The 26,954-nt window shown below is 44.2% G+C and overlaps 1 protein-coding gene across 1 annotated transcript in view; it reads left to right on the forward strand.

The window, feature by feature from the left end:
- The first annotated feature begins 355 nt into the window (after positions 1–355).
- The window catches only part of LOC311141671 (beta-centractin-like), a 34,960-nt gene continuing 8,361 nt past the window's right edge, over positions 356–26,954 (forward strand). Inside the window, exons 1-6 of the mRNA XM_084177077.1 lie at positions 356–688; positions 9,110–9,174; positions 10,841–10,916; positions 11,101–11,226; positions 11,400–11,524; positions 11,740–11,956. Coding sequence (XP_084033203.1) covers positions 641–688; positions 9,110–9,174; positions 10,841–10,916; positions 11,101–11,226; positions 11,400–11,524; positions 11,740–11,956 — 657 coding nt within the window. The 5' untranslated portion in view covers positions 356–640. The remainder of the gene's footprint in view (positions 689–9,109; positions 9,175–10,840; positions 10,917–11,100; positions 11,227–11,399; positions 11,525–11,739; positions 11,957–26,954) is intronic.

Raw genomic sequence — 26,954 nt, forward strand, 5'->3', positions numbered from 1 at the left:
GGACCACATGCTAGCTAACTAAGTAACTAACGTTAGTATCAGCAACATAGATTCTTTGCAGATTTTTCATAGGTTTTTTTTCAATGTGTATGGAGATATCAGATAAAATAAAATAAAAATGATATTGTGTCAGTCATAACTGGTAATTGCATGGGTTTGAACACATTTGTATCTTTGAGGTAGGCCTAACTAATCTACTGACATAAATTCTAGTAACATGGTGTACAAATAGCTGACCTTCCTTTAATATTTTAAAGTGTATAAAAAGAAGAACGTCTAGTCACAGTGTATGTAAAAGAGGTTACCCAGACCAAAATATTTTTTCAACGTTTTGCAACGTTGTGGTCGTAAATTCAGTTGTAGCATCAACGTCTATATGCAACGTTTCACAATGGCTTGCGATTGGCTTGTATGGCTGTACATTGACGTCAACAACACGGCAAAACAAAACGTTGCATATAGAAATATAAAATGTAGAGTGTGCGCTATTAGCTATTATAGTTGAGCAGCTCTATACATACATTTTCTTTCTTCAGCATTGCGCGTCTCCACCGCTGAACACCACCAGACGAAATTGCATGCTAGCTAGGAAAACAGGATTAATTAAAGAGTGAAAGGGCGGATAGCTCGTTGTATCACCATGGAGTCCTACGATATAATAGCAAATCAGCCTGTGGTGATTGATAATGTAAGTAACGTTAGTTAACTCGCAAACATAATTTGTAAATAAAGCTAGCTAACGTTAGTCAAAAATAAATGGATCACTCGCTAACGTTAGTCTGCGGTTCAATGTGGTCGTTGTCTTGTTTATACCCGTTAACTAGATAGCTAGCTAACACTAGGTAGCTAGCTAGTTAGCTGCTTAACGTTACAGTAGCTACATTTACATTTCAGTCATTTAGCAGACGCTCTTATCAAATGGCTAGCTATATTGTCTGTGCTCTTATCCAGAACGATTTAGCCACCGTTACTGTTAGTTCATTCATTAGATAACTAGCTGGGTGGGACAACCACATATCTCAGTCATATAGCTAGTACTATAACTTAGCTAAGTATCTTCATTTACCTCAATAAACGTGCTAGCTAACTAAGTAACTAACGTTAGTATCAGCAAAGTCAGTGTTAGTAGGGGAAAAAACAGCCATCTTTTGCAAACCTTATTTTATTGGCAAGATTTGTATTTATTATGGATCCCCATTAATACTCTTCCTGGGGTCCAGCAAAATTAAGGCAGTTATACATTTAAAAAACATTACAATACATTCATAATAGATTACACAACATATTAAGTGTGTGCCCTCAGGCCTCTACTCTACTACCACATATCTATAACACAAAATCCATGTGTACATGTGCTTATGTTATCTTGTGTTTGTATGCGTGTGTCTATGTTTGTATTGCTTCACAGTCCCCGCTGTTCCATAAGGTGTATTTTTATCTGTTTTTTCAATCTAATTTTACTGCCGGCATGAGTTACTTGATGTGGAATAGAGTTCCATGTAGTCATGGCTCTATGTAGTACTGTGCGCCTCCCATAGTCTGTTCTGGACTTGGGGACTGTGAAGAGACCTCTGTTGGCATGTTTTGTGGGGTATGCATGGGTGTTCCAGTAGTTCAAACAGACAGCTCGGTGCATTCAACATGTCAATACCTCTCATAAATACAAGTAGTGATGAAGTCAATCTCTCCTCCACTTTGAGCCAGGAGAGCTTGACATATATATTATTAATGTTAGCTCTCTGTGTACATCCAAGGGCCAGCCGTGCTGCCCTGTTCTGAGCCAATTGCAATTTTCCTAAGTCCCGCTTTGTGGCACCTGACCACACGACTGAACAGTAGTCCAGGTGCGACCAAACTTAGGGCCTGTAGGACCTGCCTTGTTGATAGTGCTGTTAAGAATGCAGAGCAGCGCTTTATTATAGACAGACTTCTCCCCATCCTAGCTACTGTTGTATCAATATGTTTTGACCATGACAGTTTACAATCCAGGGTTACTCCAAGCAATTTAGTCTCCTCAACTTGCTCAATTTCCACATTATTCATTACAAGATTTAGTTGAGGTTTAGGGTTTAGTGAATGATTTGTCCCAAATACAATGCTTTTAGTTTTTGAAATATTTAGGACTAACTTATTCCTTGCCACCCATTCTGAAACTAACTGCAGCTCTTTATTAAGTGTTGCTGTCATTTCAGTCACTGTGGTAGCAGACGTGTATAATGTTGAGTCATCCGCATAAATATACACACTGGCTTTACTCAAAGCCAGTGGCATGTCGTTAGTAAAGATTGAAAAAGGTAAGGGGCCTAGACAGCTGCCCTGGGGAATTCCTGATTCTACCTGGATTTTGTTGGAGAGGCTAGACAGGTAACTCTTTATCCACAATATAGCAGGGGGTGTAAAGCCATAACACAAGTTTTTCCAGCGACAGACTATGATCGATAATGTCAAAAGCCGCACTGAAGTCTAACCTCTACGCAGACGACACCATTTTGTATACATCTGGCCCTTCATTGGACACTGTGTTAACAAACCTCCAAACGAGCTTCAATGCCATACAACAATCCTTCAGTAGCCTTCAACTGCTCTTAAACACTAGTAAAACTAAATGCATGCTTTTCAATCGAACGCTGCTAGCACCCGCCCACCCGACTAGAATCACCACTCTCGACGGGTCGGACCTAGAGTATGTGGACAACTACAAATATCTAGGTGTCTGGTTAGACTGTAAACTCAACTTCCAGACTCACATAAAGAATCTCCAATCCAAAGTTAAATCTAGAATCGGCTTCCTATTTCGCAACAAAGCCTCCTTCACTCATGCTGCCAAACATGCCCTCGTAAAACTGACTATCCTACCGATCCTTGACTTCGGCGATGTCATTTACAAAATAGCCTCCAACACTCTACTCAGCAAATTGGATGTAGTCTATCACAGTGCCATCCGTTTTGTCTCCAAAGCCCCATACACTACCCACCACTGTGACCTGTACGCTCTTGTTGGCTGGTCCTCACTACATGTCCGTCGTCAAACCCACTGGCTCCAGGCCATCTATAAATCACTGCTAGGCAAATCCCCGCCTTATCTTAGCTCATTGGTCACCATAGCAGCACCCACCCGTAGTCTGCGCTCCAGCAGGTATATCTCACTGGTCATTCCCAAAGCCAACACCTCCTTTGGCCGCCATTCCTTCCAGTTCTCTGCTGCCAATGACTGGAACGAATTGCAAAAATCTCTGAAGCTGGAGACTCTTATCTCCCTCAATAACTTTAAGCATCAGTTGTCAGAGCACCTTACCGATCACTGCACCTGTACACAGCCCATCTGAAATTAGCCCACCCAACTACCTCATCCCTATATTGTTATTTATTTTGCTCTTTTGCACCCCAGTATCTCTATTTGCACATAATCTCTTGCACATCTAGCATTCCAGTGTTAATACTATTGTAATTATTCTGCACCATAGCCTATTTATTGCCTTACCTCCATAACTTGCTACATTTGCACACACTGTATATATATTTTCTGTTGTATTTCTGACTTTGTTTTTTTTTACCCCATATGTAACTCTGTGTTGTTTTTATTGCACTACTTTGCTTTATCTTGGCCAGGTCGCAGTTGTAAATGAGAACCTGTTCTCAACTGGCTTACCTGGTTAAATAAAGGTGAAATAAAAAAATAAAATAAAATAAATTTAAAAAAACAGCCCCCACAATCTTTTTATCATAGATAGCTACACGGATCAAAAATATAAATGCAACATGCAACGGTTTCAAAGATATAAGGAAATCAGTCAATTGAAATAAATTCAGTAGGCCCTAATCAATGGATTTCACATGACTTGGAATACAGATATTACATTTTATTTGTCACATACATGTGTTTAGCAGATGTTATTGCGGGTGTAGCGAAATGCTTGTGCTCCGACAGTGCAGTAATATCTAACAACTTCACAACATAATTTATATCCAATACACACAAATCTAAGTAAGGAATGGAATTAAGAATATATACATATATGGACGAGCAATGACAGAGCGGCATGGACTAAGATACAGTAGAATATTATAGAGTACAGTATATACAGTGGGGAGAACAAGTATTTGATACACTGCCAATTTTGCAGGTTTTCCTACTTACAAAGCATGTAGAGGTCTGTATTTTTTATCATAGGTACACTTCAACTGTGAGAGACATAATCTAAAACAAAAATCCAGAAAATCACATTGTATGATTTTTAAGTAATTAATTTGCATTTTATTGCATGACATAAGTATTTGATCACCTACCAACCAGTAAGAATTATGGCTCTCACAGACCTGTTCGTTTTTCTTTAAGAAGCCCTCCTGATCTCCACTCATTACCTGTATTAACTGCACCTGTTTGAACTCGTTACCTGTATAAAAGACACCTGTCCACACACTCAATCAAACAGACTCCAACCTCTCCACAATGGCCAAGACCAGAGAGCTGTGTAAGGACATCAGGGATACAATTGTAGACCTGCACAAGGCTGGGATGGGCTACAGGACAATAGGCAAGCAGCTTGGTGAGAAGGCAACAACTGTTGGCGCAATTATTAGAAAATGGAAGAAGTTCAAGATGACGGTCAGTCACCCTCGGTCTGGGGCTCCATGCAAGATCTCACCTAGTGGGGCATCAATGATCATGAGGAAGGTGAGGGATCAGCCCAGAACTACACGGCAGGACCTGGTCAATGACCTGAAGAGAGCTGGGACCACAGTCTCAAAGAAAACCATTAGTAACACACTACGCCGTCATGGATTAAAATCCTGCAGCGCACGCAAGGTCCCCCTGCTCAAGCCAGCGCATGTCCAGGCCCGTCTGAAGTTTGCCAGTGACCATCTGGATGATCCAGAGGAGGAATGGGAGAAGGTCATGTGGTCTGATGAGACAAAAATATAGCTTTTTGGTCTAAACTCCACTCGTTGTGTTTGGAGGAAGAAGAAGGATGAGTACAACCCAAGAACACCATCCCAACCCTGAAGCATGAAGGTGGAAACATCATTCTTTGGGGATGCTTTTCTGCAAAGGGGACAGGTCGACTGCACCGTATTGAGGGGAGGATGGATGGGGCCATGTATTGCGAGATCTTGGCCAACAACCTCCTTCCCTCAGTAAGAGCATTGAAGATGAGTCGTGGCTGGGTCTTCCAGCATGACAACGACCCAAAACACACAGCCAGGGCAACTAAGGAGTGGCTCCGTAAGAAGCATCTCAAGGTTCTGGAGTGGCCTAGCCAGTCTCCAGACCTGAACCCAATAGAACATCTTTGGAGGGAGCTGAAAGTCTGTATTGCCCAGCGACAGCCCCGAAACCTGAAGGATCTGGAGAAGGTCTGTATGGAAGAGTGGGCCAAAACCCCTGCTGCAGTGTGTGCAAACCTGGTCAAGACCTACAGGAAACGTATGATCTCTGTAATTGCAAACAAAGGTTTCTGTACCAAATATTAAAAAAGTTCTGCTTTTCTGATGTATCAAATACTTATGTCATGCAATAAAATGCAAATTAATTACTTAAAAGTCATACAATGTGATTTTCTGGATTTTTGTTTTAGATTCCATCTCTCACAGTTGAAGTGTACCTATGATAAAAATTACAGACCTCTACATGCTTTGTAAGTAGGAAAACCTGCAAAATCGGCAGTGTATCAAATACTTGTTCTCCCCACTGTACATATGAGATGAGTAATGCAAGATATATAAACATGATTAAAGTGACTAGTATTCCATTTCTTAAAATGGCCAGTGATTTCAATAGGCAGCAGCAGCCTCTAATGTGCTAGTGATGGCTATTTAACAGTATGATGGCCTTGAGATAGAAGCTGTTTTTCAGTCTCTCTGTCCCAGCTTTGATGCACCTGTATTGACCTCGCCTTCTGGATGATAGCGGGGTGAACAGACAGTGGCTCGGGTGGTTGATGTCCTTGATGATCTTTTTGGCCTTCCTGTGACATCGGGTGCTGTAGGTGTCCTGGAGGGCGGGTATTTTCCCCCCCGGTAATGCGTTTGGCAGACCGCATCACCCTCTGGAGAGTGCTGCGGTTGCGGGCGGTGCAGTTGCCATACCAGGCGGTGATGCAGCCCGACAGGATGCTCTCAATTGTGCATCTGTAAAACCTTCTGAGGGTTTTAGGTGCCAAGCCAAATTTCTTCAGCCTCCTGAGGTTGAAGAGGCTCTGTTGCGCCTTCTTCACCACACTGTCTGCGTGGGTGGACCATTTCAGTTTGTCAGTGATGTGTACGCCAAGGAACTTGAAGCTTTCCACCTTCTCCACTGCGGTCCCGTCGATGTGGGTTGGTGGGTGCACCCTCTGCTGTTTCCTGAAGTCCACGATCATCTCCTTTGTTTTGTTGACGTTGAGTGAGAGGTTATGAGTGAGTTCAATCTTTGTCTCGTCCCTGACTCAGTCTATGAATATGTTGGCTTAAAATAGATAGATAGAGCCCGTGTAGCTCAGTTGGTAGAGCATGGCGCTTGCAACGCCAGGGTTGTGGGTTCGATTCCCACGGGGGGCCAGTATGAAAATGTATGCACTCACTAACTGTAAGTCGCTCTGGATAAGAGCGTCTGCTAAATGACTAAAATGTAAATAGGACACAACAGCCTATCTATCTATCTAACTTTGCCCCAATGTTATTTTCCTGGCACCACACTCCCAGAGTCCTCACCTCCTCCCTGTAGGCTGTCTCGTCATTGTTGGTAATCAAGCCTACTACTGTTGTGTCGTCTGCAAACTTGATGATTGAGTTGGAGGCGTGCTTGGTCACACAGTCATGGGTGAACAGGGAGTACAGGAGGGGGCCGTCTGGGCCGGCAGCCTTGCGGGGGTTAACATGCTTAAATGTCTTACTCACGTCAGCCACGGAGAAGGAGAGCCCACTGTCCTTGGTAGTGGGCCACGTCGGTGGCACTGTGTTATCCTCAAAGCGGGCGAAGAAGGTGTTTAGCTTGTCTGGAAGCAAGACGTCGGTGTCGGTGACGTGGCTGGTTTTCCTTTTGTAGTCCATGATTGTCTGTAGACCCTGCCACATACGTCTCGTGTCTGAGCCGTTGAATTGCGACTCCACTTTGTCTCTATATTGATGTTTTGCCTGTTTAATTGCCTTGAGGAGTGAGTAGTTACACTGTTTGTATTCTGCCATATTCCCAGTCCCCTTGCCATGCATCTGTTGGTCACAGACACCTTTAAAAAAAAGGTAGGGGCGTGGATCAGAATACCAGTCCATGTCTGGTATGATCACCGTTTGCCTCATGCAGCGCGACACATCTCCTTCGCAGAGTTGATCAGGCTGTTGATTGTGGCTTGTGGCATGTTGTCCCACTCTTCTTCAATGGCTGAGCATAGTTGCTGGATATTGGCGGGAACTAGAACAAGCTGTTGTACATATCGATCCAGAGCATCCCAAACATGCTCAATGGGTGACATGTCTGCTGAGTATAAAGGCCATGTAAGAACTGGGACATGTTCATCTTCCAGGAATTGCGTACAGATCCTTGCGACATGGGGCCATGCATTATTAGGCTGAAACATGAGGTGATGGCGGCAGATGAATGACACGACAATGGGCCTCAGGATCTCGTCACGGTATCTCTGTGCATTCAAATTGCCATCGATAAAATGCAATCGTGTTCGTTGTCCTGCCCATACCATAACCCCACCGCCACCATGGGGCACTCTGTTCACAACGTTGACATCAGCAAACCGCTCGCCCACACGATGCCATACACTCTGTCTGCCATCTGCCCAGTACAGTTGAAATCGGGATTCATCCGTGAAGAGCACACTTCTCCAGCGTGCCAGTGGCAATCGAAGGTGAGCATTTGCCCACCAATGTCGGTTACGACGCCGAACTGCGTTCAGGTCAAGACCCTGGTGAGAACGATGAGCACGCAGATGAGCTTCCCTTAGACGGTTTCTGACAGTTTGTGCAGAAATTCTTCGGTTGTGCAAACCCACCGTTTCATCAGCTGTACGGGTGGCTGGTCTTAGATGATCCCGTAGTTGAAGAAGCTGGATGTGGAGGTCCTGGGCTGGCGTGGTTACACGAACATTCAGTTATCTGGCAACAGCTCTGGTGGATATTCCTGCAGTCAGCATGCGAATTGCATGCTTCCTCAATTTGAGACATTCGTAACATTGTGTTGTGTGACAAAACTGCACATTTTAGTGGCCTTTTATTGTTCCCAGCACAAGGTGCACCTACATGTGTAATGATCATTCTGTTTAATCAGGTTCTTGATATGCCACACCTGTCAGGTGGATGGATTATCTTGGCAAATTAGAAATTCCCACTAACAGAGAGAGAGAGAGAAATAAGCTTTTTGTGCGAATGGAACATTTAGGTAAATTAACTAAAGCCAGAGAGATGCAAATATATTTGCTGAAGCCCTGGACAAGTTTTGCTCATCAGTCAGTCAGTAATTTAGTCTAGCTAGCTAGCTATAATATACCATAGCAGATGGGAATGCAGGTGGTAACCAAGCTAACCTATAGCTAACAGTTAGCTAACGGACGGTTGCAACCCATCCTCATCCCTATGCTAACTAGGGAGAGCTCACAGTCTGAAACATTAGCTATTATCTTGCTTGTCAGGGTGAGCTAGCTAGCTAACTAGCCAGCTATAATTAAGAAGACGTTAGCTATGAAAGAAAGGACATGAATGAGGAAATTAGTTAATCTTCGGTGGCAAATTAGCTCATCATCTAGGCTAGATTATTATCAGTTTCCGCTCCAGGCTACTTGATATCAGCATCATTGTGAAATTAAAGAAAGCGTAATTTACTTATGCATCATTGTGTTGCTGACCGCAATCAAGCATTAGAGTACAATAATTGTGATGAACAACAGAAGGAACAGGATATTTTTTACTTCCGATATTGGGGTCTGATTAGATACAGTAGTTAATAGGATGCCCGTGTGCTGGTGTTTTCCCCTCAGCACTGTCTCATGACTACTGAATGATATCACTGTACAAACAAGATGAACAGTTGGTGTCAGAGACACCCTCAGTCTCTATAATAAATTAGTTAATTTATGTAGCTAGCCTGCAAGGGGCTACATTTGGATTTTCTTACTTTCTCTTTCAGGGCTCTGGTGTTGTTAAAGCTGGTTTTGCAGGAGACCAGATCCCCAAATACTGCTTCCCAAACTAGTAAGATCACACACCTTTAGCCATCTCAACACTATAATATGAAATACCTACAGTGCCTTCAAAAATTATTCACATCCTTGACTTTTTCCACATTTTGTTGTTACAGCCTGAATGTAAAATGGATTCAATTGATATTTGTTGGTCATTTGCTTAAATACAATAAATACATGTCAAAATGAAATTATGTTTTTATAAATTTTTACAAATTAATTTAAAATGAAAAGCTGAAATGTCTTGAGTCAATAAGTATTCAACCCCTTTGTTATGGCAAGCCTAAATAAGTTCAGGAGTACATGTTTTATTAACAAGTCACATAATACTCAAAGTTGCATGGACTCTGTGTGCAATAATAGTGTTTAACATGATTTTTGAATGACTACCTCATTTCTGTACCCCACACATACAATCATCTGTAAAGTCCCTCAGTCGAGCAGTGAACTTCAAACACAGATAAAACCGCAAAGACCAGGGATGTTTTCTAGTGCCTTGCAAAGAAGATGGGTAAAAATATCAATAAAACAGACGTTGAATATCTTTGAGCATGGTGAAGTTATTAATTACATTTTGGATGGTGTATCAATATACCCAGTCACTACAAAGATACAGGCGTCCTTCCTAACTCAGTTGCCGGAGAGGAAGGAAACCGCTCAGGGATTTCACCATGAGGCCAATGGTGACTTTAAAACAGTTACAGAATGTAATGTCTGTGATAGGAGAAAACTGAAGATGGATCAACAACATTGTAGTTACTCCACAAAACTAACCACAAAAGAAGGAAGCCTGTACAGAATAAAAATAGTTAAAAACATGCATCCTGTTTGCATCAAGGCACTCAAGTATTACTGCAAATAATGTGGCAAAGCAATTAACTTTTTGTCCTGAATACAAAGTGTTATGTTTGGGGCAAATCCAATACAACATTTTCAAGCATAGTGGTGGCTGCATCATATAATGGTTATGCTTGTAATCATTAAGGACTGGGGAGTTTTTCAGGATAAAAAAGAAACGCAATGAAGCTAAGCACAGGCAAAATCCTAGAGGAAAACCTGGTTCAGTCTGCTTTCCACCAGACACTAGGAGATTAATTCATCTTTCAGCAGGACAATAACCTAAAACACAAGGCCAAATCTACACTGGAGTTGCTTACCTTGAAGACAGTGAATGTTCCTGAGTGGTTGAGTTAAAGTTTTTATTTAAATCTGCTTGAAAATCTATGGCAAGACTTGAAAATGGTTGTCTAGCAATGATCAACAACCAATTTGACAGAGCTTGATACATTTTGAAAAGAAGAATGGACAAATGTTATACAATCCAGGTGTGCAAAGCTCTTAGAGACTTACCCAGAAGACTCACAGCTGTAATCGCTGCCAAAGGTGATTCTAACATGTATTGACTAAGGGGTGTGAATACTTAATTAAATACAGAAATATCTAATTTACATATCAATAAATGTGCTAAAAAAAACATTTCACTTTGCCATTGTGGGTAGAAAGGTGAGAGAAAAAAAATCAATTTAATCCATTTTTAATTCAGGCTGCAACAAACAACAAAATGTGGAATAAGTCAAGGGGTATTCATATTTTCTCAAGGCACTGTAATATATTTTACTGAAATGCTTTGATTGAATCAAAGTGTATGTAAAATAATCCATGTCTTTACCTTTTAGTGTGGGTCGTCCAAAGCATGTTCGGGTGATGGCAGGTGCGCTGGAGGGAGATCTCTTCATTGGCCCAAAAGCAGAGGTATGTACAGTGCTTTACTAAGACCGATGCCCATGGCCCTATTGTGTAACTCATAATGTAGGCTAATGGGCTTCATGTTGTAGGCCTAGATTTAGGCCGTTATTAAACTGAATCTGTATTTTTAAACAATATATAGTTATGGCCATTATTCCCAACACCTGTTGATCTCTCCATGTGGTTGTAGGAACACAGGGGACTCCTGTCTGTGCGGTACCCTATGGAGCATGGTATTGTGAAGGACTGGAATGATATGGAGCGCATCTGGCAATATGTGTACTCTAAGGAGCAACTACAGACCTTCTCTGAAGAGGTATTTTTCTCTGGTTTCTGTGACACAGACATATTCTGGGTACTTTTAATTAGATCATGAGATGTTTTTCTCTCTCAGGGTTTCTTGAAAAGTGAATTTGAATGTGAGGTTTTGTTTTTAACTGTTGTTTAACTGCATTGCCTTTCTTTTCCATCTCTCCTAATGTTCTTTAGCATCCTGTGCTGCTAACAGAGGCCCCCTTGAACCCAAGTAAAAACCGTGAGCGTGCAGCAGAGGTGTTCTTTGAGACCTTCAATGTACCAGCGCTCTTCATCTCCATGCAGGCAGTATTAAGCTTGTAAGTTTGTCTGTCCTCTGTAGCTGCTATCTTGTCTCATGTTTGCCAGTGTTAGGTTGGGCATACTAGAACATTACAAGATTTCACCCCCAGAGGAGGAAAACACAAGCTAATATGGCATGTAATGCATTAGTAACTGTAGAGATATGAAAATGATCTAATAATCATTAGCATAAACACTGTAACAGTTTTGAATATCTCTTTGGATATTGCAGATATGCCACAGGCCGGACAACAGGAGTGGTGCTGGATGCTGGTGATGGGGTAACCCATGCTGTGCCCATCTATGAAGGCTTTGCCATCCCTCACTCTATCATGAGGGTGGACATTGCAGGGCGGGATGTCTCACGCTACCTACGCCTGCTACTGCGCAAGGAAGGCTATGACTTCCACACCTCAGCTGAGTTTGAGGTTGTGCGTACTATCAAAGAGGTATGGATGGGGAAATTGTGTTGCATTTTTGATGCGGGTAAAATGTGACAATTCTAGTCAAATAGTTTTAACAATCTTCTAGGGCTGTCAAAGTTAATGTGTTAATAACGCGTTAACGCGTGGCATGTTTATCGGCATATTTATTTTTTTACTCCATTAATCGCCACTCCATTTCTTCACCGCACTAAACCTTTTAAGCGCACCTGTTTCCGCACAGATCTTTTTAAGCAGAACATGGCTACAGCAAAGACGGTATAGTCAGTGCTTGCGTCTTTACGTCGCTATGCCTCTAGCCAAAATCATGTAAAAGTTATGCCCAATATTACCAGAGCTATATTTTTTCTTTCTGCCACGGATTCATGTGCATGTCAAGGGCCATTTTAAAATACTCCTGAGCTGCTATTTTTTGGTTTGATAACAAACAACATTGTTTAGCTAGCTAGACATGTTACCTAGCTAGCTAGCAACCTGATAACTTGACCACTGACTAGGCTATGCCCAAATATGGATGGCACAGGAAGAACTGAAAAGGAATAGGTTACTCAAAAAGATGCTTCAAAGGTAGGCTGCATATGCAAGAGTGGGGTGTGTGTGTGAGAGAGGATGTGTGTGTGTGAGAGTAAGTAGCTAAGTGAGAGAGCGAGAGGGCTGAATCTCAAACCAAACACTTGGCCCCTAATCCCTTTATCGAGTGGCCACTTGCTGTTGTGTTCGATAGTGATCACTCGAGTCTGCAAGTGCTTTGGCCAAAATGAGCATTGAGACGATGCACACTCGACATCCAAACTGCCAATTATCAATATTTAAAATCCATTTCCGAGCGTTGTCTCCCGCGACCTGTCTTGTAGTATTTTTTACATTTACATTTTTAGTCATTTAGCAGACGCTCTTATCCAGAGCGACTTACAGGAGCAATTAGGGTTAAGTGCCTTGCTCAAGGGCACATCAACAGATTTTTCACCTAGTCGACTCGGGGATTAGAACCAGCGACCTTTCGGTTACTGGCACAACGCTTTTAACCACTGACTCACCTGCTATGAAACACGGGAACTGGGGACCTGGGGCAGACAGACACACGCATACTCCGATAGACAGTGATAAAGTTGTAAAAACAAAACGACATCTTTACTCCTGCACGAAATATGTGCTGGTTGATAAGCTTCTCTTTCATTTCGTATGAAGTGACTGGCTCAGGCTTAGCTAGCAAGTTAATAATGGACAGGTTTTTGTGTACATGATCAAACTTCAGAAAACATTAAACTCCTTAGCTAGATGTAAAATCGTGTGACTAAGACCTGGAAAATTAAACTTCAAAATTAATGACAGATTTCTTGATTTATCTTGATGAATTCTGACCATTTTTGAGGGCGACGTAGTAGTAACTGTTGCTAGGATTCATGAGAAGAAGTAGCTGCCAAGGGCGCCGAGTCGGCATAGGATGCCCACTCGATAAAGAGGCTACCGAAGTGTGCTGTGGAGTCTCGTGAACGTGCATGTCTAGTGATCTAGTGCTCAAAGTTTTTGGTTTGAGATTCAGTGGTGCGGGAGGGAGCGTGTACAGTCGTGGTCAAAAGTTTTGGGAATTACATTTTTACATTTTAGTCATTTAGCAGACGCTCTTATCCAGAGCGACTTACAGTTAGTGAGTGCATAAATTTTTTTTTTTTTTGAATGACACTAGTATTGGTCTTCACAAAGTTCGCCGCTTCATTGTTATGAGATATTTTTGTCAGATGTTACTATGGTATACTGAAGTATAATTACAAGCATTCATAAGTGTCAAAGGCTTTTATTGACAATTACATTAAGTTTATGCAAAGAGTCAATATTTGCAGTGTTGACCCTTCTTTTTCAAGACCTCTGCAATCCGCCCTGGCATGCTGTCAATTAACTTCTGGCAGCCCATTCTTGCATAATCAATGCTTGGAGTTTGTAAGAATTTGTGGGTTTTTGTTTGTCCACCCACCTCTTGAGGATCGACCACAAGTTCTCAATGGGATTAAGGTCTGGGGAGTTTCCTGGCCATGGACCCAACATTTCGATGTTTTGTTCCCCAAGCCACTTAGTTATCACTTTTGGCTTATGGCAAGGTGCTCCATCATGCTGGAAAAGTCATTGGTCGTCACCAAACTGTTCTTGGATGGTTGGGAGAAGTTGCTCTCAGAGGATGTGTTGGTACCATTCTTTATTCATGGCTGTGTTCTTAGGCCAAATTGTGAGTGAGCCCACTCCCTTGGCTGAGAAGCAACCCCACACATGAATGGTCTCAGGATGCTTTACTGTTGGCATGACACAGGACTGATGGTAGCGCTCACCTTGTCTTCTCCGGACAAGGTGTTTTCCGGATGCCCCAAACAATCGGAAAGGGGATTCATCCGACAAAATGACTTTACCCCAGTCCTCAGCAGTCCAATCCCTGTACCTTTTGCAGAATATCAGTCTGTCCCTGATGTTTTTCCTGGAGAGAAGTGGCTTCTGTGCCAAAATGAACATTGAGACGATGCACACTCGACATCCCAACTGCCAATTATCAATATTTAAAATCCATTTCCGAGCGTTGTCTCCCGCGACCTGTCTTGTAGTATTTTTTACATTTACGTTTTTAGTCATTTAGCAGACGCTCTTATCCAGACTGACTTACAGGAGCAATTAGGGTTAAGTGCCTTGCTCAAGGGCACATCGACAGATTTTTCACCTAGTCGACTCTGGGATTAGAACCAGCGACCTTTCGGTTACTGGCACAACGCTCTTAACCTGGAGAGAAGTGGCTTCTTTGCTGCCCTTCTTGACATCAGGCCATCCTCCAAAAGTCTTCGCCTCACTGTGCGTGCAGATGCACTCACACCTGCCTGCTGCCATTCCTGAGCAAGCTCTGCACTGGTGGTGCCCCGATCCCGCAGCTGAATCAACTTTAGGAGACGGTCCTGGCGCTTGCTGGACTTTCTTGGGCGCCCTGACGCCTTCTTCACAACAATTGAACCTCTCCTTGAAGTTCTTGATGATCCGATAAATGGTTGATTTAGGTTAAATCTTACTAGCAGCAATATCCTTGCCTGTGAAGCCCTTTTTGTGCAAAGCAATGATGACGGCACGTGTTTCCTTGCAGGTAACCATGGTTAACAGAGGAAGAACAATGATTTCAAGCACCACCCTCCTTTTTAAAGCTTCCAGTCTGTTATTCTAATTCAATCAGCATGACAGAGTGATCTCCAGCCTTGTCCTTGTCAACACTCTCACCTGTGTTAACGAGAGAATCACTGACATGATGGCAGCGGGTCCTTTTGTGGCAGGGCTGAAATGCAGTGGATTTTTTTGGGGGGGATTAAGTTCATTTTCATGGGACTTTGCAATTAATTGCAATTCATCTGATCACTCTTCATGACATTCTGGAGGATATGCAAATTGCCATCATCAAAACTGAGGCAGCAGACTTTGTGAAAATTAGTATTTGTGTCATTCTCAAAACTTTTGACCACGACTTTAGTCCTATGTGTGTAAAGTTCTCTGAACAGTACAGATTATACAGTGTTTTCATAACATTGTAACACTAGTTTAAAAGCTCTTTGTTCTTTGTATCCATAGAGCCAGTTATTTTTTCCTATAGTCAAACTCATTTAATAGCTCAACCTTCAACACCATAGTGCCCTCCATGCTCATCACTAAGCTCAGGGCCCTGGAGCGGAACCCCTCCCTGTGCAACTGGATCCTGGACTTCCTGACAGGCCGACCCCGTGGTGAAGGTAGCCAACAACACCTCCGCCACGTTGATCCTCAACACGAAGGCCCCACAGGGGTGCGTGCTCAGCCCACTCCTGTACTCCCTATTCACCCATGACTGCGTGGCCACGCACTTCTCCAACTCAATGATCAAGTTTGCTGATGACACAACAGTGGTAGGCCTGATTTACCAACAATGATGAGACCGCCTACAGGGAGGAAGTGAGAGCCCTGGCGGAGTTGTGCCCGGAAAATAACCTCTCTCTCAACGTCAACGAAACGAAGGAGCTGATTGTGGACTACAGGAAACAGCAGAGCGAGCACGCCCCCATCCACATTGACGGGGCCGCAATGGAGAGGGTCAAAAGCTTAAAGGTCCTTGGTGTGCACAACCTCAAATGGTCCCTTCACACAGACAGTGTGGTGAAGAAGGCACAACAGCACCTCTTCAATCTCAGGAGGCTGAAGAAATTCGGCTTGACCTTTTAAGACCCTCACAAACTTCTACAGATGCACCATTGAGAGCATCCTGTCGGGCTGTATTGCGGCCTGGTACGGCAATTGCACCGTCCACAACCACAGGGCTCTCCAGAGGGTGGTGCGGTTAGCCCAACGCATCATCGGGGGCACACTGCCTGCACTTCAGGACATCTACAGCACCCGGTGTCACAGGAAGACCAGGAAGATCATCAAGAACCTCAGCCACCTAAGCCACGGCCTGTTCACCCCGCTACCATCTAGAACAGGGTTCCCGAACTGGCCGCCGAATTTGGCCCTCGGTGGTTTTATTTGGACCCCCAAGTTTTCGGGCGAAATAAAATAATATATAGTGGTGTGTGTGTGTGTGTGTGTGTGTGTGTGTGTGTGTGTGTGTGTGTATGTGTGTGTGTACAGTACCAGTCAAAAGTTTGAACACACCTACTCATTCAAAGGTTTTTCTTTATTTTTACAATTTTTTACAATGTAGAATAATCGTGAAGATGTCAAAACTATGAAATAACACATATGGAATCATGTAGTAACCAAAAAACTGTTAAACAAATCAAAATATATTTTATATTTGAGATTCTTCAAAGTAGCCACCCTTTGCCTTGATGACAGCTTTGCACACTACGCCGCCAGGGACTCAAATCCTGCAGTGCCAGACGTGTCCCCCTGCTTAAGCCAGTACATGTCCAGGCCCGTCTGAAGTTTGCTAGAGTGCATTTGGATGATCCAGAAGAGGATTGGGAGAATGTCATATGGTCAGATGAAACCAAAATATAACTTTTTGGTAAGAACTCAACTCGTCGTGTTTGGAGGACAAAGAATGCTGAGTTGCATCCAAAGAACACCATACCGACTGTGAAGCATGGGGGTGGAAACATCATGCTTTGGGGCTGTTTTTCTGCAAAGGGACCAGGACGACTGATCCGTGTAAAGGAAAGAATGAATGGGGCCATGTATCGTGAGATTTTTAGTGAAAACCTCCTTCCATCAGCAAGGGCATTGAAGATGAAACGTGGCTGGGTCTTTCAGCATGACAATGATCCCAAACACACCGACTGGGCAATGAAGGAGTGGCTTCGTAAGAAGCATTTCAAGGTCCTGGAGTGGCCTAGCCAGTCTCCAGATCTCAACCCCATAGAAAATCTTTGGTGTGTGAAAACCTTGTGAAGACTTACAGAAAACGTTTGACCTGTGTCATTGCCAACAAAGGGTATATAACAAAGTATTGAGAAACTTTTGTTATTGACCAAATACTTATTTTCCACCATAATTTGCAAATAAATTCATAAAAAATCCTACAATTTGATTTTCTGGAAAAAAAATTCTCATTTTGTCTGTCATAGTTGACGTGTAACTATGATGAAAATTACAGGCCTCTCTCATCTTTTTAAGTGGGAGAACTTGCACAATTGGTGGCTGACTAAATACTTTTTTCCCCCACTGTACATAGAAATAAATTGTGACCATCATGACATCATCCCCACCAATACAAAAATCCATGACACTTTGTAAATTACATGGATATTACAATATATTCAAATGTGTATATATCAAAAATAAAAATAACTTCAGTCTTCTTCATCTATATTCAGTCAGAGGAACCCCAAGCTTTTCCTGGTCACTTGGGGCGCTATCTGATCCCTTGATATTCCTCTTCTTCCTGTAACCCTTAATTCCATGGCATACAATTCCAATTTAACAGTCCCATACCTCAATCAACATTATCAGTGGAATCTGAACTGAAATAAAACAACATAAAATAATAATCATTCCTTTCCCTCCTTGCATTAACATTAACTGACACATCACTAACTAATCACAGGCATGTTAATAATCATTTGTACAGATCTTAAAATCAATCCCCTATAAATTTGAAAACAACATCCCATAACTATGGCTACAATAATTACTATGGCCACAATAGGACCTAGAATGCTTGCCATCCATGTTCCTATGGAATTATCACTAAAAAAACATCAACTGCATTCAAATTACCATATCATCCTAATCTTAATATAATATAATCCAATGCCATGTGATTATCAATTACCCATTCTAATGATTAACATCTCAGACCCAATTCTTAAAACCCCATGATTGTTAAAATAAACAATATTCAACTCCGACTTTGTCCTCCTAATATACCTCAAATATAACATACACATTATAACACTCTATTATCACTCCCTGTTAAATCATCATATCCCTCAACTATTCCTGCTTTAATAATTCAACCAAATTCATATCATATGAAAATATCATAACCCCATGATAATAACCAATTAATTACTTTCCTATCAACATTATCAATATCACCCAATACTCCAAATCTATATCGTTACTAATATGTTAATACTTTAATCAAATTAATGAACATATTCATGATTTCATTCACAATCCTCACCTTAACTTCCATATTAAAACTTCCAGAATGTATACTTATATTATCATACATTATAAACATTCATACTTCAATTATAACCTTCCTCCTCCTGAAAATAAATACAGATCATTATCTCAATGCATTCTTAATACTATCAATTTAGCAGTGTATATACCTACTACACAAATTATCAAATTTAGATAAATCCAATTTTATTATCAACAAGCAACCCCTTTATTCCACCCGGCACTTAAATCTTCTGGCGTCTCTTCATTATGTTCTTCAAACAGCTTCATATTTCAAAATGACTTGCCCATTAAAATGTCACAACTACAATGTCCCATTCGATTCACCACCAACTCCACAACTTCAATGTCCTGTCCATTTGCCAACCATTATACCAACAACATGAGAAATGTTGCATTTGAACAGATCTTTCTCCATTCTCACTCAATGGTGGACTCCTTTCCCACTCCTTCGATATAAAAACATTAGAAAATCCTTTGATATCTTTGTCACGGTTTCGGCCGAGGCTGCCTCTCTCCCTTGTTCGGGCAGGTTTCGGCGTTCGTCGTCTCCGGAATTCTAGCTGCCACCGTTGTATGTTTCATGTTCGTTTGCTTTTGTCTGTTTGTTTTCACACCTGTTTCTAGTTTGGGCGTAATTAGTGTCCTATAAGTGTCTCGTTGTGTTTGTCTAGTGTTGTGTGTAATTGATTTTCGTCAGTCGTGTGTTTAGCTCGGTTGAGCTTCTCTCCACTGCGCTGGAGTATTTGCGCACCTGTTTGTGCGCTGTTTCTATTTCGCCTTCGTGCGTATTTTCGCCTTCGGGCCAGTTGTCCGTTTGCCTTGGTTTTGGCTTTAATACAAGTCTTTGGATTATCGTTCTGAGTCCTGCGTTTGATTCCACCACTACACCTACAGCACGCCCTGACAGAATTACACACCTACCATGGAATCAGCAGGAGCCGAAGCAGGACAGACGAGACTGGAGGCCCAGGTTCGGGAACAACAGGACCAAATCCTGCAGATGGGGACCGCCCTGCAGGAGGTGATCACCACCCTCCGAGGCTGGGGTACGCCTCCACCGCCTCCCTCCCTGCCAGCACCATCGGCCAGTCCGCCCATTCCAGCGCCGGAACCTCGAGGAGTCCGACTCTCTCTCCCGAGGGCCTACGACGGAACCGCAGCTGGGTGTCAGGGATTCCTCCTCCAGGTGGAGCTATACCTGGCCACCGTGCACCCGGCACCTTCGGGGCATGAGAGCGTGTCCGCCCTGATCTCCTGCCTGGCCGGGAAGGCGTTGGAATGGGCCAACGCGGAGTGGAGGAAGATCGACGCAGCGACTATTACCTACGACGAGTTCTCCCGCCGCTTCAGGGCGGTGTTTGACCATCCCCCGGAGGGGAAAGCGGCGGGGGAGCGTCTGGTCTTCCTCCGGCAGGGGAGGAGGAGTGCCCAGGAATTCGCGCTCGAATTCCGTACTCTAGCGGCAGATGCAGGGTGGAATGATCGGGCCCTCGTCGATCTATACAGATGTAGCCTACGAGAGGACGTCCGTCGGGAGCTGGCTTGTAGGGACACCAGCCTCTCTTTCGACCAGCTGGTCGACATGTCCATCAGGCTGGATAACCTACTGGCTACCCGCGGACGTCCTGCGGAGGGTCCGTCCATTTCACCCTCCAGCGCCTCCGAGCCGTGTCCCATGGAGCTCGGGGGCGCTGGCGCTAGAGAGAGGAGGAGTCGGCAGGCTAGGGGGTCCATCCACTGCACCAACTGTGGTCGGGGAGGACACACCGCGGCTAGGTGCTGGGGATGGCCTCCTAGGGGAGATGACGACAGGTTCCGCACTGGGGATTCCCTCCAGGTGAGTAGGCGCCCCACTCACCCAGAGCTCACTGTTGCCCATTTTTGTATGCCTGTGCGTTTTCCACAGGTAGCACCTCATTCCCAGCATAAGGCGCTGGTAGATTCAGGCGCGGCTGGGAATTTTATTGATAAGAAGTTTTGTTTAGCGTTAGGGATTCCCCTTATTCCTGTTGATGTTCCTTTCCCCGTTCATGCCCTAGATAGCCGTCCGTTGGGTACGGGCTTAATCAGGGAGGTCACGGCGCCACTTAGGATGTGTGCGCAGGGGGGTCATCAGGAGATGATTCAGCTGTTCCTGATTGACTCTCCTGCGTATCCGGTGGTGCTGGGCATGCCCTGGTTGAGTACCCATAACCCAGCTATTTCGTGGCAGGAGAGGGCTCTGATGGAGTGGTCTGCTCAGTGTGTGGGTAGATGTTTGGGCGTTTCCGTAGGGGCTACCTCGGTGGAGAGTCCAAACCAGGTGCCCGCATTGCACGTTCCCCCTGAGTATGGGGATTTGGCTATTGCGTTTAGTAAGGCGAGGGCGACGCGGTTGCCACCCCATAGGCAGGGAGATTGTGCGATAGACCTCCAGGCAGGAGCTGCGCTCCCACGGAGCCATGTGTATCCTCTGTCTCAGGAGGAGAAGAAAGCTATGGAGATTTACATAGACGAATCTCTGAGACAAGGATACATACGGCCTTCCACTTCCCCTGCGTCCTCGAGTTTCTTTTTTGTGAAGAAAAAGGATGGTGGTTTGCGCCCGTGCATCGATTACCGTGGTCTCAATCAGATTACGGTGAAGTACAGTTATCCACTCCCGCTGATTGCGACCATGACTGAGTCGTTGCATGGGGCGCGTTTCTTCACGAAATTAGATCTCAGGAGCGCGTACAACTTGGTGCGCATCAGGGAGGGTGATGAATGGAAGACAGCCTTTAGTACCACCTCGGGCCATTACGAGTATCTGGTCATGCCATACGGGTTGATGAACGCTCCGTCAGTTTTCCAATCATTCGTGGATGAGATCTTCAGGGACATGCAGGGGCAGGGGGTGGTTGTGTACATTGATGACATTCTCGTGTACTCGCCTACCCGTGTCGAGCATGTGGCCCTGGTGCGTAGAGTGTTGCGGAGGCTGGTGGAGCACGACCTGTATGTGAAGGCAGAGAAGTGTCTGTTTTTCCAGGAGTCGGTCTCCTTTTTGGGTTATCAGTTGTCTGCGGCAGGGGTGAAGATGGAGGTAGACCGGGTGTCGGCCGTGCGTAATTGGCAAACACCAACCACTGTGAAAGAGGTGCAGCAGTTTTTGGGGTTTGCAAATTACTACAGGAGGTTTATCCGGGGTTTTGGACAGGTGGCAGCTCCCATCACGTCTCTGTTGAAGGGGGGTCCGGTGCGTCTGCAGTGGTCGGCCGAGGCGGACAGGGCGTTTGGGAGGCTGAAGGACCTGTTTACCTCGGCCCCGGTGCTGGCGCATCCGGATCCCTCTTTGCCGTTCCAGGTAGAGGTGGACGCGTCAGAGGCCGGTTTAGGAGCCGTGCTTTCACAACGGTCTGGCGCGCCACCTAAACTCCGCCCCTGTGCTTTTTATTCTAAGAAGCTCAGTCCGGCGGAGCGGAACTATGATGTAGGGGACAGGGAGCTGTTAGCCGTGGTACAGGCTCTAAAGGTGTGGAGGCACTGGCTTGAGGGGGCTCAACACCCTTTCCTCATTTTGACGGACCACCGTAACATGGAGTACATCCGGGCGGCGAGGAGGCTGAACCCTCGCCAGGCAAGATGGAGTATGTTCTTGACCAGGTTTACTTTTAAAATCACGTACATCCCTGGGTCACAGAATGGCAAGGCAGATGCGCTGTCTCGGCGGTATGACACGGAGGAGAGGTCCGTGGAGCCCACTCCCATACTGCCTGAGTCGTGTCTGGTGGCACCGGTAGTGTGGGAGGTCGATACTGAACTCGAGCGGGCGTTACGCACCGACCCTAGTCCACCACAGTGCCCGGAGGGTCGGAAGTACGTTCCGCTCGAGGTTCGGGATCGATTGATCTATTGGGCTCACACGTCACCCTCCTCTGGACATCCGGGTATCGGCCGGACAGTGCACTGTCTTAGTGCCAAGTACTGGTGGCCCACGTTGGCAAGGGATGTGAGGGTTTATGTTTCCTCCTGCTCGGTGTGCGCCCAGTGTAAGGCGCCTAGACATCTGCCTAGGGGTAAGTTGCTGCCCCTGCCCGTTCCACAACGACCATGGTCCCACCTCTCTGTGGACTTTATAACAGACCTTCCCCTCTCCCAAGGGAATACTACTATCCTGGTCGTTGTGGACCGGTTCTCTAAGGCCTGTCGTTTGCTCCCCATGCCGGGTCTTCCTACTGCCCTACAAACTGCCGAGGCACTGTTCACCCATGTGTTCCGGCACTACGGGGTACCCGAGGACATTGTGGCTGATCGGGGTCCCCAATTCACCTCCAGAGTCTGGAGAGCGTTTATGGAGCGGTTGGGGGTCTCGGTGAGCCTCACCTCGGGGTACCACCCGGAGAGTAATGGGCAGGTGGAACGCGTAAACCAGGATGTGGGTAGGTTTCTCAGAACATACTGCCAGGACCGGCCGGAGGAGTGGTCAAGGTACGTTCCCTGGGCCGAGATGGCCCAGAATTCCCTACGCCATTCCTCCACTAACCTAACTCCATTTCAATGTGTGTTGGGTTACCAGCCGGTTCTGGCACCCTGGCAGCAGAGCCAGATCGAGGCTCCTGCGGTGGATGAGTGGGCGCGGCGCTCGGAGGAGACGTGGAACGCTGCACACGTCCACCTGCAGCGGGCCCTCCGACGTCAGAAGGCGAGCGCTGATCTCCACCGCAGTGAGGGACCGGTGTACGCACCTGGTGATCGAGTCTGGCTCTCTACCAGAAACCTGCCCCTCCGCCTGCCCTGTCGGAAACTGGGTCGGCGGTTTGTAGGGCCATTTAAAGTCCTGAGAAGGTTGAACGAGGTATGTTATAGATTACAGCTACCTGTGGAGTATAAGTGTATTAACCCCTCGTTCCATGTGTCCCTTCTCAGGCCGGTGGTAGCGGGCCCACTCCAAGGAAATGAGATCTTGGAGACTCCTCCGCCCCCGTTGGACATCGAGGGGGCACCGGCGTACTCCGTGAGGTCCATCTTGGATTCGAGACGTCGGATGGGGGGTCTCCAGTATCTAGTGGAGTGGGAGGGGTACGGTCCGGAGGAGCGGTGCTGGGTGCCGAGGAGAGACATTTTGGACCCGTCGCTCCTGACGGAATTCCATCGGGGGCATCCGACGCGCCCTGCTCCGCGTCCTCCTGGTCGTCCCCGAGGCCGGAGTCGGCGCACGTCTGGAGCCGCGCGTCAAGGGGGGGGTACTGTCACGGTTTCGGCCGAGGCTGCCTCTCTCCCTTGTTCGGGCAGGTTTCGGCGTTCGTCGTCTCCGGAATTCTAGCTGCCACCGTTGTATGTTTCATGTTCGTTTGCTTTTGTCTGTTTGTTTTCACACCTGTTTCTAGTTTGGGCGTAATTAGTGTCCTATAAGTGTCTCGTTGTGTTTGTCTAGTGTTGTGTGTAATTGATTTTCGTCAGTCGTGTGTTTCGCTCGGTTGAGCTTCTCTCCACTGCGCTGGAGTATTTGCGCACCTGTTTGTGCGCTGTTTCTATTTCGCCTTCGTGCGTATTTTCGCCTTCGGGCCAGTTGTCCGTTTGCCTTGGTTTTGGCTTTAATACAAGTCTTTGGATTATCGTTCTGAGTCCTGCGTTTGATTCCACCACTACACCTACAGCACGCCCTGACAATCTTCGATTGATTGTTGTAGACCAGTTGCATATAGAAATGGTATTTTACAAAAACGTCTTCAACGCCTCTGATATTAATCTTCAGCCGGTTCATAGTTTGTTACTAGGGGTGTAACGATTCGTTTTAACAATGATTCGATTTGTATCACGATTCGTGGTTGTCGATACGATTCAAGGACGATATTGGTTCATTTAGAACGATACGATCCGAAACGATTCAGTGACTTGAAATCGATTCAGTAACCTTTTAGCCAAAAATTCAACCAGTGTGACTGAAATAAATACCTGGATACTGGACAGTGCAGGTGAAGTTTCCTAGATTCCTGTTTCTTGTAAGGACCGCAATGGTGGCTTGATAATTTCTCGCTCGTCGGCTTCTCCTCTGTCGTCCGCCATGCTATGTTTTGTTGTCTTTGCGCCTTTGCGCTGCTGCTGGCGCGGGGCGATGACGTCACGGATAGGCAGACTGAATCGAGTAATGTTTAAAGCCTTTATCATTAAAAGTGCTAAGAAAAAACATCCATATAAAGTCTGACGTGCTTAAATCCAATGGGTTATTTCCTAGTATCGATACAATCGATTTATTACATTTTAAAACGATGTTAGATTGATATATGTTGTCCAAAAGGCCAACTCGCCGAGCACAGATCGATGTAGTTGGATCATAGGAATATAAATCGATACATCGATGTAGTAGATGGATCGTTACACCCCTATTTGTTACTTTTACTTATTTATAGGTACACACCATTCTTTGCCAAATTATCCCTTATTATGCATCAATATACCATCTGTATTTACCTCACTAGAAGACAAAAACACAACAATTTAATTGATTTCATTTCTAAACCAATAAATCCATATAAACATTCATCATATGACAAATTATTACGCTTTAACAATTATTCCTAATACCAATTCCTAATATACTTCCCAATTTCTATTATATAAACCCTTTAAATACATATAACCTAATGGAATGACAACCAGTTGATTCCTGAAAAATCTGGAAAATCTTGAAATTATTAGAGTTCTATAGGTCTGTTCCTCCACTGAGGTAATCAGCCATAACCCACATCTCATCATTATCCTTCATCTGACATCGTCCTCCATCACCTGATAATTGTCATCAACAGTATCCTCATCTCTAATCGTCAATTTCCTCGTAGCCTTCTGTAGCATTGGTTGACATGATACCTGTTCAATCTCCCCTCTATCCATACCTTCTTTGGTGTTGACTGTGTGATGCTGCATTAACCTTCATCCTTCACCAGTTCTATGATCATGCAGTCCTTCTCCATTTATCACCATCTCTCTGTTGTTGTGTCGCGTACCAATATTCCCTGCTTCCAAAAACACACAAATAAAACAAAACAGTGCTCCGCCGAAGCAGTGCCATCTTCCTCCTCTGCGTTAATAAAGTCCTACAATGTTACATACAGATCTAGGAATCTCTCTCTCTTACTTGCCCCTCCATCAAGGTAGCCATCAACACCTATTACTAACCTTCCCACTTGGGTGTTGTCCATCAATGACTTCATGAATCCTTTAACACCACATAGTCTCCAAATTGCAGAAAATGTCCAGATTCTCCTGGTATGTCTGTCAGAAAAGCCTTCACCTTTTCGAAAAAAAATCTTCATAACATTGTTAGTTGAGACACAGCATGCTACTTCAACCTTTCTTCTTATCATTCCTGATAATCCTTTTAGATTAGGAAGTGCACATTCTTGCAGCTTGTTATGGTCACTAATGTCATAGAAAGGCTTCCTCTAAATTCTGCCTTATACCACAAATACATTTTCCCTTAAAACATTTAATCTAACCCATAACACATTACTTACTACTGCTCAAATTCTTACTATGATATGCAAATATACCAATAAATCCTCATACCATCAATACTACCCCCTATTTTGAACACATGAGTCACAACGTGATTCATGCTTTCAAAAACAAAACACCAACATTGTTTATTAAATCATAATAAAAATTAAATTAAAAAGACAACCTTTGATAATACCTCAATTTACTTCTATCCCATAAAGTAATCCAAGATTAGTATAATTAACTATCAACAGTTATCCCTCATTCAGGATAGCTCTCTCTCTCCCTTGTTTTTATATAGCCCAAACCATATATATCAAAATCAAATTATAAACCACTTTAATAATAGTCAGTTTTAATAAATTACCCTCAACTCAGTAAAATGAACTATCTTACATTTCTCAGCCCTTGTTTCTCAGATTACTAGTGTGGATGATCAGATCACACCAGCAAGTCAGAACAGAGTTCAGAGGTCATTGAAATCATTCAACGAATTGATAGTATACTAATCATTACCAACATTCAAAACATCTAATAAATGTTATGTACCCCAAATGTACATACAATCCTCATGACAGTTATTCTCATAAGAAATCATGAATACCCAAAACTCAGTCAAAAATAAAAATAAAAACTCCATAGAATTGAAACTCCTAACTCTCAAAATAACAACCCTTTATAACATCGTACTAGGTGTGTTGTGTGTTTATTTGAAAAACCCATTTGGAAAACAAATAAAACAAACATGGCCAGGCTTTATTTAATTTGGTAGCTCCCTATTACAACCTAAAAATAAGACTACTTAATTTTACTAACTAGTTCCACCCTAGCCCTGGGCAATATTCCAATGAGATAAAGAAATCCCCTTTCTCCTGGAATAGAAAGTATACATGTCGTTAACATTAATTTACAATCAGTAATC

This window comes from Coregonus lavaretus (genome assembly GCF_964263955.1).
Source record: "Coregonus lavaretus genome assembly, chromosome: 14".
NCBI classification, from domain to species: Eukaryota; Metazoa; Chordata; class Actinopteri; order Salmoniformes; family Salmonidae; genus Coregonus; species Coregonus lavaretus.